This window comes from Gekko japonicus, unplaced genomic scaffold, assembly GCF_001447785.1.
Source record: "Gekko japonicus isolate JY-2015 unplaced genomic scaffold, Gekko_japonicus_V1.1 scaffold702, whole genome shotgun sequence".
NCBI lineage: Eukaryota > Metazoa > Chordata > Lepidosauria > Squamata > Gekkonidae > Gekko > Gekko japonicus.
In genome coordinates, this window is record NW_015175377.1 from 469,031 (window position 1) to 487,706 (window position 18,676).

The 18,676-nt window shown below is 41.0% G+C and overlaps 1 protein-coding gene across 1 annotated transcript in view; it reads right to left on the minus strand.

Annotated features, from left to right (window-relative positions):
* Positions 1–6,242: 6,242 nt before the first annotated feature.
* Positions 6,243–18,676, minus strand: part of GMPS (guanine monophosphate synthase) — a 55,749-nt gene continuing 43,315 nt past the window's right edge. Inside the window, exons 8-16 of the mRNA XM_015425538.1 lie at positions 18,135–18,286; positions 15,969–16,142; positions 14,485–14,590; positions 13,240–13,355; positions 11,251–11,376; positions 10,647–10,762; positions 8,336–8,466; positions 7,723–7,895; positions 6,243–6,671 (exon numbers count right to left, since the gene is read on the minus strand). Coding sequence (XP_015281024.1) covers positions 6,570–6,671; positions 7,723–7,895; positions 8,336–8,466; positions 10,647–10,762; positions 11,251–11,376; positions 13,240–13,355; positions 14,485–14,590; positions 15,969–16,142; positions 18,135–18,286 — 1,196 coding nt within the window. The 3' untranslated portion in view covers positions 6,243–6,569. The remainder of the gene's footprint in view (positions 6,672–7,722; positions 7,896–8,335; positions 8,467–10,646; positions 10,763–11,250; positions 11,377–13,239; positions 13,356–14,484; positions 14,591–15,968; positions 16,143–18,134; positions 18,287–18,676) is intronic.

Consider the following 18,676-nt stretch of genomic DNA (forward strand, 5'->3'; position numbering starts at 1 on the left):
TATGTCAGCATGCTGCCATTCTGTTTTCTGTGACCTCTGTGTACATATCCTTTCCCTGTTGCACCCGGCTTGGTTTCTATCACCCTGCTCCTGCGTTGGAATGCACAAGATAACTGCTGGAGGTTGTGTGGGGGAGAAGATGCTGTAATGCTTGCCTATTGCTTTTCTCATGAGTACTGCACCTGTGTTTTGTCTGATGTTCTGCCTGGTTCCCATGGACTGGGCGCGCAACCGTTTCATTAGCCCGCCAGCGGGAATGCTATTCATTGGATCTGTATCTGTTTGAATTCCTTTATTATGCTTGACCTAACTGTGTATCCCCAGTTCTAACAAAGAACGTGTTTGAGTATGTCTTCAACGCTTTGAAATAAATTTTGCTTTTCTTGAAAACGTGGATTTATTCTCGATGCTTGGGGATCCAACACTTACCTGCCGCTGGAGCTGCCACCACCGGCGCCGACCAAGTGCCCAGCCCCCCTGCCGCTGAGTTCCCGGTGGGGCGGTCTTTAGGCCCCACCGGCAGGTTGGCATCTGCAGCCTGCAGCCTCGCCTAGGGCACAGCCTCGCCACAGGCCAGCCCTGCTAATATCCCCAAACGCAATAATGTCCCTGAAATTGATTTCTAGAATGTTAGCACTCCCAACAGGTCTGGATAATGAAAACCATGCCCTTCCCAATATCCCAAAGCAAAATGAAAATGTAGGAAGTGCACACCTCTAGATCTGATTGGTGCCAGGTGGGCCAGTTTGAGTGGGGAAACAGACACTAGAGGTCAGCCTGAAACTATGGTTGGCATACATGGACATAGAGGAAGAAATGGTCCTTTAGATATTTGGGTCCTAGACCATGAAGGGCAGTCAAGATCATAGCCAACATCTTGAATTGGATTTGGAAACAAACTGTCAGGCAATGCAGGTGTTTTCAGATGCACAAGGGATGCTGCCATTAGCAAGCCCCTGACAATAATCAGGCTGACACATTTGGAGTCAGCTACAGTTTCCGGGTCATACTTAAGGGCAGCTGAACACAGAACTCATTGCAGTAATCTGACTGTCATGGATCAATGAGGCCAGATAGCCTAAATCTAATAAAGGAGAGAGTCGACAAGCCAGGTAGATGACAGTAGGCACTCTTGGCCATTATGCCAAACTGCTTTTTGAACCACAAGGCTGGGTCCATGAGCATCCCCAAGCTCTTAACCTTCTCTGCAGATGCCAACTCCACTCCCTCTAAGACAAGTAGATCCAGTCCTTCAAAAGCAGCAGCTTTCTCAACCAGCCTCAGTGCTGTCTTGTATGGAATCAGTTTCAGCTTATTCGGCCACCTGACTATGTGCTCAAAGCCCTGTTTCAGAGCCAAGGTGAACACATCTGGATACTTAGATAATGAAATATGTTTAGTCATGCCGGCCACATGACCATGGAAATGTCTTCGGACAGCGCTGGCTCTTCGGCTTTGAAATGGAGATGAGCACCGCAACCCTAGAGCCGGATTCGACTGGTTTTCGAGCAAGGGAACCTTTATGTTTTATTAAGCACATATTGATGATACCCAATCCCAGTCCTCCAGACAATCTTATTCAGTGACTTCATATAGATGTTGGAATGAGAGAATAGAACCCGCAGGGGAGGGGCTACTGCTGGGGTTCTGGGGCAGGGCAACCCGCTATGCACAAGTCCCATTGCTGCAGTACCATATTCACAGCTGGATCAGCAACAGGGAAGCCATACAAGTCCATGCTGATGTTGAAATGACGGTGTCATCCAAGAACACCTGGAGCTGGTCTGCCGGCATACATTTGGAGACTGGCCTATAATTGGCCACTTCATCCTTAGCTAATAAAAAGTGTAAAAAAAAATCTGTTTTTTGCAAATATTATTTTATGTTGTTGTTGTTTTTGTTGTACATGGGTCTGTGAGGGTTACATGCCAATAAAGGTAATTGGATTGGAAGTGTAAGCAAAGTTTAATAACTATCTCTTTCAACCCCCTATGGAGAGCTGTGCCAGTCAGCAATTTTAAGCAATTGCTTTGATACCTTTTCCCAGCATGCTTTTAGTCACAGGTCAAAAGCTCCCACACTCCCAAGGACCCTGTCAGCATCATTGGCAGGATCAACCTGAACCCATCTGCAACAAAAAGATAAGGAGGGCTTGACACCTCAGGGTACCAGATCCATTCTCAGCTTGCCCACCAAATTGGAATGGTAGAAGAAAATTTATCACCAGAGAACCTCACAAAAACATAACACGTAGGAGTCCAATAATCACTGACAGGGTTGGACTTTGGTGGTATCAAGTCACACAAACCACTTTAAGCAACTGAGCCGAATGAGATTCAGTTGATGCAATGGTGGCCACCAACACTGCCACCAAACAGGCTATGGTGCGTTCTGCCTGATTCGTCCAGTCTTCTGCTAGCATTGATCTCATTGTCTCCCAATCCATAGCAGATTCATGTAATTACCACCCCACACACTTTAACATTATTTGCAGATACTGCAAAGCTGCTCTGATTAAGGAATATATTTAAGCAAACTGAGCACTTGAGAGGAATCATAGGAGGCTGTTTGGAAATCCTATCTCTCCCCTCATATTCTCCACTTTCAGGCATCCACTTTTTTGTATGATTTGCCCCCCCCCCCCCATATGTACAGACTCCTACTTTATATGAGGGCATCCTAATTTTGCTTTTGCGGTTGTTAATGGGGGTCAGCTGCTTTACTATTAGAAATAGCTATATCTGAATTACTTGAGCCTATGTTTGTGAACATGTATAAATAAACTGCAATTTATGATTTAAAATTTCATCAGGGCAAGGGAGGTATCTGTTTTGAGCATCTCCAAAATGCAAAATTTAGCACTTTACTGTCTGAGTTTATAGCACATTTTAAAGCTCATTAGTAGAACTGACATTTTTAAAAAAATGCTTATTAAACCATGTCACTTCTCTGAGTATTACTGACTGGAAAGGGCTAGGGTGGATTAAGTGAAGATACATTAGGACCCTTTCCAAATGATCTATTTATTAAGCAAAAACTGACATTTCTTACACATTTCTTGCACAGTCCAAATGTCTGTTCCTGAAGCTGGTGCTTGTATTGCAATGATACTGCAGTTGGACTGTTGGGGGGAGGGATGCAGCATTTCATTACTATGAAAATGTTAAAACTCCTGGTAGAGGATTTGCTTAGGATCCCCAGTTAATGCTAGTTCTGCATCACCATGTTCTTAAGCCTGATTACGTTCACAAGTCCACAGCAATTGCCCACATGACTGTCCTGTGGTAATAACTTCAAGGGGAATCTGATTGTTTAGAGCAGAAGATTAAATTCTTGCATCTCTAATACTTTCAGTCAGATCTTTTTCTTGAACCTGTCTACATTGTTACATCCTCCATACGGTGGGCGTTGAGGTTAGCCAACGACCTGTAATCCTCCTCCCTCTGAGTCTACATGGAGTTTCTCCTAAGAGTACTTTCCTGGGAGTAAACCTGTTGCACAGACTTGAACTGGATTCTGAGTAACCTGTTTAGAATGGCTTTCCTAGTCTGTGCTGGCTGGCTTCTATTATTTTGTACTTCTATGTATATCACATACTCTATAATAAAGTTTCAGAGTGGAAGAGGTCATAGGAAAAAGAATTGGTTGCAAAAAAAAAAAAAAAAAAAAAAGCTTAAAGAAATCACACAAGTATCCAAATGGGTCACTTTTATTTGTGGATAAAAATTAAGGCTCACAGTACTTTTATCATTTACAAGCAGAAAATGTTTTTTGTTTCTTTAAAAAATGAGAATGCTAGGAATTATTCCCTATACAAATTCCTTTGAAAATGTTGACATGTCTTACTGAAGACTAGAGGGTGAACAACAAGAGCAACTGCATTCATAAACTACATGTTACATTCCCTTCTGGACAACAAGAGGACAATCGTCTGTGTATCTGTATCTGGCTGAGATTATATGAATTAACACCATGGAATACATTCAAAAACTGTAAAGATGGCAATCAAACAGTATGTTCTATTTCCCTCCCAAAGACAATGTGTGGATCACCAAGCAAAGAAAAACCTGTTCCTTACAACACTGGAATTTGGATTAAAATTTAACAATTCACTCACAATGTACTGACAATTTATGTGCACCAGAATTATTTCTGGTTGTTCCATAATTTCCTTTATGAAACAAGGAACCCTTTGCCAAACTCTTACATTCACCAAATCTCTTTTAAATAAAAGCAAACAAATAATACAGAGGAGACCATATTTGCACATCTGTTAATGTTAAAACACAAATCCTATCAAGATTTTATTGCGTACGTACCCAACGTTGCAAATGTGAAAGCAGTGTTCAAACTCCAGCTGCAAACGTTATCATCCACAGTGGTACTGCACAATTAAACCTCTGGCACTGCTATGGTTATGTGTTGTTATTCTCCTTTTCTTTGTTGCATCATATACAATAATGATGTTACACATTATATAATCTCAAACATTAGTTTAAAGGCAGCATTTTAAATTTAAGCAAGTGCTACTGTCAATGACCATAACCTCAAGTCTGAGGCACAGTAAATGGACCAGGAGCCATCCCAGTACCTAAAAGTCCAGAGGAAGCCAAACACCATTAAGGTTCTGAATTCACACTTCCCAATTAAGCTGGACCACACTCATTGCTCACCATGAGTTGGAGGAAGAGTACTAAGGAGAACCTTACATCATCATCCTACTGCACTCCAAAGGTCTAAACCAGCTCATTCAGAGCACTCATACACGAGTTGCAAAATCAGGAAAGGCACAGCAGAATAGTCGATACACTAAGAGCAAACCTCACCCTCTCCCATCCCTCTTAAAACATCAGGAACAAATGTTTCATATTAAGTACATGAAGGTCTGCAAATTTCAGATAGGCCAAAATGGACTTGTAACCACTCCTCCTTTCTCTCTCCCCCTTCCCAATTCCAAGCAGATGGTGTACCAAGTAACTGGGTGCTTCTGGTGTGTGTGTGGGGGGGGGGGACCATCATGGAAGGAGCTGGCCTCGATATCCTTATGCAGTTTAGGACTTTGTAATTTTCACAAAGATGGCAGCTTCATCTTGAATTGGAATCATTTCGCCACTAAATTTTGCATTAAACAGAAGAAGCTGTTTCCATCCCCTCTTTGCTAGGCTGTAAATGCCCTGCAGTGAGTTTACAAGCAGCCTATGCATAGCAAATGGTTGCCTGTATTTAGCGAATGAGTGCAATTATACTGGGCAGCTTAGCCTCTTTATTACAAATCATGACTCCATTGACTACTAAGATTGCACTGATCTGTCACTGCACTGCTGAACTAGGAAGGTATGCAGAACGGGACATGGTAGAAACATGCATCCCTAGAGTAGGGTTATCTTCTAGGAATAAAAAAGTGCTTTTTCTACTACTACACTGACAATATGCTGCTAGAAACAGCTCTATGTGAGTGCAAGCTATTTGTTAGCTATCCTTTAAGTAGTGGTGATAACGCTAATTTATATTCAAATTGGCTTTCAGGTCCAGCTTAGCCAATCAGCATAAATATTTTAATACACCTCATGAAGGATTTTATAAAAGCAACATTTCCCATGCCTTTATAAAGCATCTAACAAAACTGATAGGAATAGCAGAAACAACTGGTAAGAATTTTTAAAAAATGGAATAAGGTCACAAAGATTATGATGGCTGCAAAGCAGATTTCTAGCCACTCAGATTTTGTCTAAGCAACAAGACGCTTTTTCAACTGTATACATAATTCATATCTGTCTCTCTTTAATGCACATTAAATATAGATGTCACTCGATGGTGGGAAACCGCATGCTTTTACATTCTTAACAAAACCTATTTGTTTTTTTTTAAATGTTATGGAAGAGGGAAACGAGGGCAAAAGAAAGGGGAAAACGCAGCTGTTAAATGAGCTGTTTAGGATTTCCACGCTTATTGCCATGGGCTTAATACTCCAAACAATATGGAACAGGGTTTACAATACACAGTGAACAAATACACATTAATTCCACAACTCAACAATACCCACTACTCCATTTGGCAAAATATTTATTTATAATAAATCTGTTTCAAAAGCAGTTGGTCACTTTTTTTTCCATTTTACATTATTAATAAGCTCTAACAATGGTTTTGGTAAATGTAAATAAACTGTCTCTTTTTACACAGTATACAAAAAAAATAAAAAAGAGACACTGAAATGACAGTAACAGTAAAAACACGTGGTGAAAAAAAAAGAGAAACAAAACAGGAAGAGTCAATAAGACCAAAAAACCCCCCAAGGCAAAGCAATATGAAATCTATCTGCACATAGGCAACACTGCCCTAATTACCCGTACATATCCTCAGCCCCACTTACCTTATTCCCCCACCCCGCCCCCACATCATCACTCTTAATTTGCAGATTATTTTCCAGGAGAGAAGAAAAAAAAAAATCACATGTGATGTAGCAGCAGCTCCAGTCACTCTTTTCACAGTACTGCATGTCAACACTGGGAATGGTTTTTCTGATATAATTTAAAACTGCATACAGTACTTTCATTGAGGGGGAAAAATAATTACTCCCACTCGGTTGTTCCTGGCGGTTTTGAAGTCAAGTCATACATCACCCGGGAGATGCCAGGAATCTTCTTAATCTCTGTCACCATCTTCAGTACAACCTATGTTTAGAAACAAGCAAACAAAAAGGACAGGGAGATGAATGACAGGGTCCCCATTTATAAAAAAGGAAGGCTCATGTATGGATTGTTTTTATAAACTATGTTATATAAAAGTAGCATATTTTAGTCCGTCCCCCCAGAAAGGAACAGACACTTGGAGACTTTTTAGGGGTGGCATTTGGTGAGCACCAAGGAGTCAGTAGAGGAGATGCTAGCATTTATTACAGTCCCTGCCTCACCCAATTTCCCCACTCCCTCCTTTAGCCCAATTATTTGCAGGACAAAACTGAGAATGCAAACTTAAGCACGCCTACTTAAGCTTGTGCCATTAAACTGGAACTTGCTTCTGCGTAAACATGGACAAAGGCTAGAGCATTGGCTTTCCATGGTTTCCACGTTCAATCCGTGCTATCTCCAGTTGAAAACAATGGATAGAGCAATACGATGTGAGAGACCTCTAACTTGAGACCCTGGACACATTTATTTGCTAAGCATAAAAGCCTAATGAACTCATGCTTTAACAGTGCTGTATGCAGAAACATGTTTTTCACATGTGGAGTATTTATTTATTGTGGGTATTTGAATTCTGCTTTTCGTTCAAGCAGTACGGGGCACTATACGTGATCCTCCTCCATTTAACACACACAACAATCCTGTGAAGTAAATTATACTGAGAGAGAATAACTGGCCCAAGGTCACTCAGTAAGTTTTGTGGCAAGTGCAGATGTGAACACAGGTCTCCCCAGCCCTAGGTCCACACGGTAGCTGGTACAGTGTTAACTCTCTAGAAAGGTTTCTTTGCAGATTCTTAACTGGCAAAAACTAGTAATCAATGAACAAGGTACATGCAACAATTTGCCATATGGAGCTCTCAAATTGTAGGTATTATTTTAAACAGCTTTTCTTCAAGACTTGTTATACAATGTTAAAAACGATTTCACCAGTTTAAACTCAATGTCTTTAAAGAAGGGACAAAGTCTTTAAAATCTGCACAGGAAGAACAGGAAGGGCCGGGGGGGAAGTGCCATTCATCTTATTTCTTTTACTTTACCTCTTCTGGTATCTCATTTCCAGGCGTTGCTGCAATACCAGTCATGAAGTCACTAGTTATAAAGGTTCGAATAACAACTGATCTCTGACAGGAAGGCTGCTTCTGTAGGGGATCTCGATCGAAATGCAATGGTGTTAAGATGACTGGCATCTGGCTGATTTTTCCAGCATAACCTTTAGTGAAAGAGGAATATGACTACAATTAATAAAGCATAATACAGTGCCAGGACAGACTGTGCTCCAAGTATGACACAAAAGTTGCCCTTGTTTAGAGAAAAATTTTAAAATATTCATGCCATTGTACTCTGGCATACATTCTCAGCCGCTAATACTGAAATTGCCATATCCTTAGAAATTCAATCTTCAGAAGGCAGGTTTCTATGAAATAAGGATCAGCTGTACGAACCTTTGTCTGGCTGTTTTAAGAATATGGAACTGATACCAAAACAAATAAATGTTGCCAGTAATGGCTTTGAATGCAAAAAGTTTCCTTCCAGCAAATGCACACACAACCATTTCCAGTGGGGAAGCTTGTGCTAGGCTGCTGCAGCAAATATCAGAAAAGCATTTTGTGGCACCTTAAAGACAAAACAGATTTATTGCAACAGACTCACCAGATTCCCTGAGAATATTATGAGCCTCAAAATCAGCTTGCCGCAATGTGCTAAGGACTCCTGTTGTCAGGAAAGTGGGAGTAACGTCTGTGGGAGGTTCTTTCACTGGTGGGCCAAAGACATAGACAACTCTAGGAAGAGAAGAAAATCAGACAATGAACTGTTTGCTTTATATCTAAATCAATAAAATATGGTCCCAAGTGACTGTGTCTCTATTTGAGCAATACATTTAAAGATACTACCGGACTATTTGATGGTATTATAAGCTCTTGATTTAAATCAACCATGCAAAGGACCTGGGTATGCTGCTCAGCTATACCCTGAGCGGCTTCAGATATAATGTTAAAAACAAGCTGCAGGTTCTTATCATTTTGGATATGTCAAACTCTAATTTGTGTGTGTGTGGGGGCTCATTTAATTTATTTTACTTCATTTATCATCCACCTTTTTCACTGAGCCTCAAGGTAGATTACAATATTGTACGACAATGTAATAAATACCTGTACAATATGAAAATGCAATAAAATTGAACCACAGAACAATGAAAAAAAGTATGATACAGTGAACATTACAATACAGGGGAAGGGAGAAAAACTGCCTAAAAGGTAAAAAGCCACTTAAAATTAGAACAATTGAAAGAAAGGGCCCTTCCTGCAGATTTTCTACATCCCTATTTCCTTTATAAAAATGCCCCAATGAACAGTTCCATTTTAGGTATACTTAGAAACAGTAGCAGTATGGGAGTCTTCCTGACTGCAACAGGTAAGCCATGCCACTGGATGGGGGTAGATACAGAGAATGCAGATGTATGGACACTGAATATGAGAGGAGAGGGGGAAGAGAGAGTGTGAAACCACAGAGCTCATTCACATCTGAACCATGAGGCACTTTCTAAGCATCTGTTACTTCCAGTGTAATCCTATGGATAGTTATGCCCATCTAAGTCTGACAGGACTGCACTTGTTGGGAGGGGTATTTAAATTGGACTGATACCTGGGTTATGTTCAAATGAAAAGATTTGCAAATAAGAGGCTTGATTCCTAGGACCAAACTATGAGCACAGAAGCATACAGTGGGAAACTTCCATATTAAATAGTATTTTTAAAGGCATTAGGATACAGTTCTATTGTTATTTTTGTTATTTTTCTTCTCATATGTAAATAGGGAGGTGCACCCAGATATTTCTGGTCCAAATATATATAAGTATGAAAAACACCTTGCATTTTTTGGATATATTCAGCTATCAGAGTGACATCCAATTTTTCAGAATATTGGAAATCTGATCTCAAAAAATTCCAGGAATATTTAGGGCCAGCATTTTGAAGGCTCCCAGGCCTGTTTGTCTTCAAATATACAGGTTTCCTGGGCAATGGGAGGGAAGGAGGGACAAGGAAGGCAGCTCTCATAGCCAATGGGATCAGATGTTAGGGAGGATCACTAGAACTGTCTGCCAATCATTATGATTCTCACACAGTCCTCCAATGGCTCTCTGAGCACAGGCAAAGAGGGTAAAAAGCAGTTCTGAAGTTTGATTCCATTTCAGGGCTAGATTTGTTTGGAGTTCTGCTGTTTGCTTCTGCTGCTCTGGTTTCTGCCTTGGATTTCTGCTGTCCATTTTGTTCTCTGCCTGAGGACATCTTCAGAGCTAGTTTGTCCATAGTGGACTTCTGGTTTAAAATATTATTTCAAGATTTTATTTTATTTTGCCTGGGGGTGTTGAAGTGGGTGAGGAGCCTTTTTTAAACCCTTATTAGTTTTACTGTTTTGTTTTGTGCTGCTTTTAAAAGGGCTTTCCAGTTTGACTTTGGTTCTGTTGGGCTTGTTGGTTCCATTTGAACGTAGAGGCTTTTAGCCAGTGGTTGCTCTTGTGTGCTTGGCTATTGGCTTCTTTGCCCAAAGCATGGTTCCCCCCCCAAAAAAAAATCAAACAATGTAGACAAGTACAAGGGGTGGAGAACCTTGTGCCGGCGCCTGTAGAAGTGGATCCCTTGAGCCGATTTGCTTGAAACTTGGGGCTCTTTAGCAGACAGGCAGGACTAGGCTCCCTGCAACTTTGATGATATTTTCTTGAAAAACAGCTACCCCATCCCCCTGAAAAGAGTCCCCCCCAAAAGAAATAATAGACTGATTTTTTTTTGAAATTCTGAAAAATCCAAATTCCAAAAAAGGTATGTATACTCTTCCCCAAATCTGAAATATTCTGATTTTTTTCCAAGTGCACATCTCTATACATAAATAATTTCCCCCCAAACAAAAGGTAGGTGAACTAAACAGTAGGTTTTTTTAAAAAAAATACTATGCATATATATACCGATTTATGTTGTGACACATGCGTGGTATAAGTCTGGCTAGGAACATAAGGGACTCCCAGTGTGGAGCATCTTTACTGGATATGCCACACACGTAGCTGTAGGAACGGCAATCACCCTGGAAAACAGTAGGCAAAAAAGTCAACTGTTGAGAATTGTTTAATAAAAAAAAAATGGGTTTTCAAAATTATTTAAACAATGGCATCCTGAACTTTGGAACTATATTAACTACAATCTTATCCAAACAAAATGATGCATAATTATATAATTCTGAGCATTTAATTGGCTGTGCGTTATCCAGGAGAGTCTTGGGGATCCAGGAGAGTCTTGGGGAAGCTTAGTTAAGAAGATATCACATGTAGATATCACTGTCATATGCTACCAGCTTCCATCAACAATAAGTAAAGGAATAGTCTCCAACAGCCTTTAACTGCTACTTCTGATCTAGCTGTCTGAACCGGATGCAACACGGAGGGGTTGATATTACAGAACCTTAATAATGTAGGTGTCTTCAAATGAAGTTGCCAAACCATACTCAACAGACTACTGAGAAATATGAAATCCTTCACATCTATACAACCAGTCATTCTGTACTGCTTCACTAACCTGGACTCCCACAGTTTTGATTGGCAGCAAGAAGGCATTCAATGAATGTAGACTTGTGATTTGCATCAGTTTCTCCTGGTCTTCATCAGTTGTACAACTTTTGACTCTCTGCAACAGTGTATGTGGCTGGATAGCAAAACAGAAAGTAATACGTAAGCATTTCAAGGCTCAGCACCCATATTATACGAATTGAGTCTTACCAGGTGTCAATATTCACTGCAGATCCAGGAAAACAAGAGATTCTCAAACTAAGAGGCCATATAAACATCTGGCAGGTAGATTGGGCAGACGAGCATCGCAACAAGTTGTAGTGAACACATGAAGCAGCTTTATACTGAGTCACATCACTGATCCATCTAACTCTGTACTGCTTGCTCTGACTGGCAGCAGCTCTCCAGCATCTTGGGTAGAGAAAGGTCTTTCCAAGCACCTGCTACCTGCGTGGTGCTGCCAAAGACTGAACTGGGAATTTCTGCAGGCAAAGCAGGGACTCCACCTCTGAATCACAGCTATTCCCCTGAAGTCAGCTGAAGGTGTGATCACAGTTCTTTCTATATTCATTCATTTACTATATATACACACACACACCATACTCTCAGTCAAAACTGATTCTCAAGGTGACTTACAATAACAAATGACAGCAGATTAAAATGCAAATACTGATAAAAACAACCAGCAAAAATCTCACAGGGCCTAGTAGCAACAAATGTACAATAAAAGCAGTTAAGTACCTCATAACAATAATCATCATTAGGAAATACATAGCAGAAGAAGAACAAACACATGCACATGCAAAATACAACCACTCAGATGCAGTGCCTGGGGGAAGAATTTCAAGCTGGAACCAAAAAAAATCAAAAACCTCTGTGCCAAGCAAATGGATGTATAGAGGTCATTCTACAACCAGGGCACCACAATTGAGACAGTCTCATCCCTTCTAGCTGCCCATTTTTGTAAGTTGGGTCAGACAGGACAGGATCTCTTTAAATGAGCTCAACTGGTGGGCAGGCTCAGATAGGAGCATGTGGTCTTTGAAGTACCCTGGACTCCAACTGCTTGGGTCTGCAAACCAACTGGCAGCCCTTGCAATTCTGTTAGAACTGATAAAGTATGTTCCTTGTAACTAATATCAGTCAAAAAGTGGACTGCTATCTATTTATTGAATGAAGCTTCCAGTCTTCAAAGGCAGCCCCCAATAAAGCACTGCAAATCCACTAAGTGGTGTATAAAGATCTAACCAAATACATGCCTTGAAAGCAGGTGTGCCATCAAAATAAGACAGATATGAAAGATAATGGGTAAGAAAACAAGCTGATGACTTTTAGAGACAAGAAAAATGAAGAAATCAAGATTAAACACTGTAAGGAGGAAATGAATTTTGTGATTTCTTAAAGAAGAAAACTGTTTTTAATTTAATTCCAACTAGTCAAATCTTGGTTGTGTTATAAAGTGCCTTGTTGCAGGTTTGGGTGGCATTCTAATATATCTTTTGATTTGTATATTTTCTTATATGCTGAGCTGCCCCAAGTGCTTTTGGGCTAAGGAATGGGATAAAATTTGATTAAATAAATTCAATATATTTTTTTAAAAAGGTACTGGAGCAGAAACCAATCGACATTGCTCTGAAAGTAAGCAATTAAGGGCTTACGATGTTCAGCAGCATTCCAGGGCATCAACTAGAGGTCTTTCGCATCCCTTGCTACCTGCTCCTTTTAACTGGAGCTGCTGTGGACTGAACTGGGGGCTTTCTCCAAGCAAAGCAGATGATTCACCACTGTGTCACGGCCCCTTGCCAGAAAAAACATTCAACATAACTTGCTGTGCTCCTTCTTTAAAGAACTTTATTTTAGCAAAGTATTGGCAATTCCCTTAAATAACTGAAACAAAGGATAATTCTGCCATATCCATTACTATGTTCATCAAAATTCATATGTGAATGTGTAGCCATCAAATAATCTCATCTTCTAAAAATCATGTACTATTACTTACTTTTTTAACACTAGCAGAAAAGTCTGCTATAATTTTCAAAATGTTGTTGGTTTCAGGAAAGTCTTTGCAAACATATGGTTCTTCGGCACATATTACCCGAATTGCAAGGCCGGGACCTGAAACACAGTGCACCACATGACAGTAACCTTTATGTAAATAATGAAGTTATATTTCACTCAAGCTAAGTAATTGAAATTACGAGCATTATGTCCATTCCAGTTGGTAGTGAATGGCTTAGCAGATGAAATGAAAGCTGTAAGTTAACGTCTGCATTAGTGACCTACAGTCTAGGGAGGAGGAGGAGATTGGATTTATACCCCGCCCTTCACTTGGAGTCTCAGAGCGGCTTACAAACGCCTTTCCCTTCCCCTCCCCAGAACAGATACCCTGTGAGGTAGGTGGGGCTGAGAGAGCTCTTTCCAGAACTGTCCTTCAGAGAACAGCTCTGACAGAACTATGGCTTGCCCAAGGTCATCCAGCAGCTGCAAGTGGAGGAGTGGGGAATCTCACCCGGTTCTCCAAGATTAGAGTCCACACACTTAACCACTACACCAAACTGGCAACAAAAGAGCTTCATGATCACTCTTATTATGCAACTAGAAAAAGAAGAAAGGCCTGCTGCCCTACCTGAAAAAACCGGTTGCTTACCTGTAACTGATGATCTTCAAGTGGTCCTCTGTAGTACCACACATGGGTTGGGTGCCTGTGCATGACCTCATCGGGGAAAGTTCCAGAGCTTGCCTCAGAATCGTTTTGGCAGGCTCTCTTCCCGCTCTCGGGAGCAGGGACACACTGTGCATGCCTGGTGCGGGCATATTTATCTGTTTTGTCTGTTTATATACAGCTCTTTACACCATGTTCACACTTGGTGGTTCAGGCTATCTTTATAGTAATATTGATGGGTTACCATCATTATTACCCCCTTATTACAAATGGGTGGGACTGACATTGCCCAAGCTCATGGGAGAAGCACACCTCAGGCTCTTTGCTTTTTACCTGACCAACTTACACAGGGATCAGAGGAGAAAGAACTTTTATAGTACAACTGTTGTCAGCAAATGTTGTTAACCCTTCTTACATAAGAAGACAACATAAGAAGAGCCACACTGGACCAGAACAGTGGTCCACCTCATCCAGCATCCTCTAGATGTTGCATCTCAGCACTGGTATCTAGCAGTTTACTGCCTCTGGAGGAGGAGGTTTCCTTGAGTCATCATGGCTAGTAGCCACTGACAGAACTTTTACCTGGGAATGGATGTCTTGAGACCAGCTCTTCAGGCAGACCCAGTTCTCTCCCAAGCACCCTGACTTCATCCTTGTGGAAATCCTTCAGTGGTTCTATTACTTTGCCCTGTAAGAAAAAGAGCAATCTGTATTTAAGACCCCTCTCAGAAGCAGCTGCAAATCAGCAGAAAGCTGCTTAATGAGCAAAACAGTTTCTAATGTAACACAGCCACTATTAAGGCTATAATTTAAACCATGCTTTGAATGCTAGCCCAATAAAATATCACGGGAACCAAGGTAACAATGAAGTGATTCAAAGCACTCAGTAAGGAGGCTTAGTAATTGCTATCATGTGATTATGTATGTGTGTCACATACATACACGTATATATGCATTCCACAATATTAATGCATTCAATCGCTGTTTTGACCTCCTGCCACCTAAGCAGACAAGAACAAATTCTGGCCTGCACTTAATACCGAACCTTATATTGTTATGCAGGAGAAACCCTTTTCATCTATTCAGTTTAAAATGTCTTCAGACTGTGGCCATATATATAAAAGGGCCACCAATATATTATTTGAACATGATGTCCCAATGTCAGTTAACATGGCCATGTCTTTGGAATGTGTGGGGTGTGATCCTCCTTCCTGGTACACGAACGGTGTCTCCTGTCTGGGCTGTTATCTGTGTATGCTTTTTGACCTTGGGCTTCTAGCTGCTCCTGACCTGCTGAGAACGAACGGCTCACTTTTCTCTCTCCCGCGCACAGGACCATGCACAATGCTTATTGGCTTAGGCTTGTAATGGGGGGGGCTTTGAAACTACTATAACTTTGGGTGCCCTGCTGCTTTGGGCCATTCCTGACAAATACGTTCAAGTGTCATAGTTATGAACTACCAATAAACAGAATACTTCTTATGAAGCGCTGTGTGCTGTGATCTGACTATAGAACCTGACGCCCAAACACCCAGCAGTATCACACCTGTGACTAGAAATAAAGTGAGGGGTGTCCCTGTGTTTTCTCATTTATTTAAAATATTCCTAAGCCCGCCTTTCTCCTGACACAGCTTGGAACCCAGGGCAATTAACAATACTTAAATTGAAAATTAAAACCTCAATTAAACCACAATTAGCAAAACAGGAAAATATAATCAGCAGAGGCCGTGACCCTCAAAAACATGGGTTTCTTAGTCTTCTGTACTCTCAGACCCCAAACCATTACTCAGAGGATGCCAAATGCTGCCCTAAACAGCTTGGTTTGGAATCCTCTCTGGAAGGATAAGGCAGCTCTGGGAGGCGGTTTCAGCGTACAGGGTGACGACTGAAAAAGTTCATCTCTGGGCCACAAGTGATCCTACCCCGGCCAGGGAGGGAACCATGAAGACAACCGGGTAGACTAGAGAGATGCCGCATGGCATGTGTCAGAAGAGGCAATCACTCCTGTGTTGCTTACCACATTCAATTAGCCTTTGAGAGAGCTTGAAAAATTAGGTTCTGCTTACCTCTTCCCTCAGCTTTCTGATGAGCTCTGTGTCGTTGTGATGAGTCTTGATGACCTCAGCTTTGCCACTAGCAACAACGGAAGCACTTTCAATGAGATCAGGCCGCAAGGTTCCCTGAGCGAGGAAGACTTCTTCAGGTTTTAGGTTCATTTCTCCAATAACTTCATTTGCGATCTACAGAAGAGGAGGGGGTGAGGAAGAAGACAAGAAAGTATATTGCTCTGTAATTAGGCATCTGGAACGTGCATATCACAGAGCAGGCTTTGCTGCCTTCATGAATTGCAGTCCTCACTCCATTGATGGGATGCCTGCATTAACTCCTCAGAGACAGGAGGGGGGGGAAATCTAACCTAAACTGACTCCATAAACATCCGCTCTGTTTGAGCTTACTCTCATCGTAACAACAAATTTTTCCATGGCCATGAACTATACAACACTGGGCTAAAACAGTGGCTTGACTATAAAGAAGTGTAAATGGAGTGGGGTTTGCAGAAAGGATCTCTGCGGCCTATCCCCACCTACTACAGCCATTTAATAAGTTCTTGAAAGTCAAGATCCTTGAGAACAGCCTGGAGCTGCAGCTGGGGGAGGGAAAGTATGTGAGGGGGGAGTGATTCGGGCCTCCAGATGCACTGTGCCACATCCCATGACACATTCCTGGGGCTCCCCCCAACCCTCACAAGAGGCAGTTAGGGTACGTCCCTGGGAACTCCAGTGTGAAAGGGGAGCTAACAAAAGATTCCTCCAGAGAATTTTGCTCTGTTCATGCTCTGTTCTTAAAAGCCAAGCCAACGCAGTGTACGACAGTGCAGTCTTATTCATTTTTCACCATAGATACAGTACTACTAAGCTATGCTAATCAGAGATGCTACGCTGGAGTTCACCGCTTCATATCTCAAAACTGCCTTGCTCCTTATCCATGAAAGCATTATGAGGAGAGCTTCACTTACACAAATGCTCTTCTCTTGTAAGTTTAAAGCAGTCATTTTTCAATGTGTGTGTGTGGGGGGGGGGGAGCCACCCATGTGATTGCAGTTTGACTTTCATCTTGCAGGAAACCTTTGCTATGCCTAGCCAGAGGAATTCTCTGACATGTGAAAGGTAGCTAGCTAAGCTTCAAGTGTGCCAAATGAACTTGGATAATGTGAGCTTTCTGATTTATTCTCAAATAGCTTGATTCATTGAAGCTTAAATCCAGAGAGGAGGTGGGGAGCTCACCAATCTCTTATGCTAATGTAGAATTTTTCTTTAGGCCCTCTCTTCTTTATGTATAGATAGGAATGAATATTTAGCATTTTATTCCCTGTGTTCCTATCACATTTTCTATTTGCACTAAAGTGTTAATGCAAACCTGCTCATCGTTTTCAGCTGATTATTGCAATAAGTGTGTCTTAAGAATTTGTTCCAGCTGCAACACAAACCTCCTTCTAATAATGTACACAGTCATTTACAGCTGTTTAAGAAGTAAGCTGAAATGGGTTCAGGGTTAGAAAGAAGCCTAAAGGAAAGTGTGACAAGTACTACTGATTAAGCTGTTCCCACTGGATTATAATAGGTCATTTTGAATTTATGAAATAGCATGGATAGTGGGTGACCCCTACTGGACAAAACACTAGACCTTACTTGAAAGCATGTTTTATTTAACTAGTATCAACAAGCTAACTTTCCTGATGGCTCAATAAACAAACAAAAATCGGTATTGGGTTTACCATGTAATCCTATGCAGAGCTACGCTCTTCTAGGCCCAGTGGTTTCAGCTGACTCCCATGAGGCAACACAAGCCCAGACGCTGCTAGAACAGATGGTGAAGGGGGGGGGGGAGGAAACGCAGAATTGTTCTACTTAAGAAACAGCAGCATAGAAGTCTGAGCATGGAATGGGTAATCCTGGCCCTCATGTTCAAAGGGAGTACTTGGAACTACTGGGTTTTTACATCACAGTGGCACTGTACAGTTCACGCTCCAACCAAACCAATGTTCAAGAATACATTCACAAGGTCAGCATTTATTCAGAAAATGTATATGATACACTTGCAGAGAACCTGCTAGAGACTGCTTAATAAGGTATTGAACAGTCACAATTTAATACACTCCTAAAGGGAAATGTTTATATACAGTTGCTTTTATGTACATTAAAATTATAACTGCTACTGCTTAAACCAGATACCTTCACAAAGGTGTCACCAATAATTTTTCTTTTTTCCTCAGGACTTGTAGTCATATTCAATGTTTTACTGATCCTTTTTCGTGGAGTTCTGTCTTCCTCAGAGATAGGCAGGGTTGTCGTACCATTGTAGAATGAATGAGCTGCATTTACCACTGCACAACATACAAGATTGTTTTTTATTAGAGAAATTCCAAAGATTTCTAAGATGCTCTGAAAATACTTCACTCAGGCATTCTTTTCTACTTCTACCAACAGCATCTAGCACCGGAAAAAATTAGTCTAGCTAGCCAAAACAATTTGAAAACAAACTGAAAGACCTAAATGTGTTAATTGCAAACTGTTACATACATGTGTTTATAAGTTCAAAATGGTAATATAACAATTTAAACTGTAACTAGTCATTACACGTAATATAACTGAGATATTACAGGACTCTTTTCTTCTTCTATGATCTTATGTCAATGTTCCAATAATTACATATGGCACTTGAAAGAGCTAAAAGAACCAAAAGCTGCAACACTGACACAGAAGGCTTAAAATAC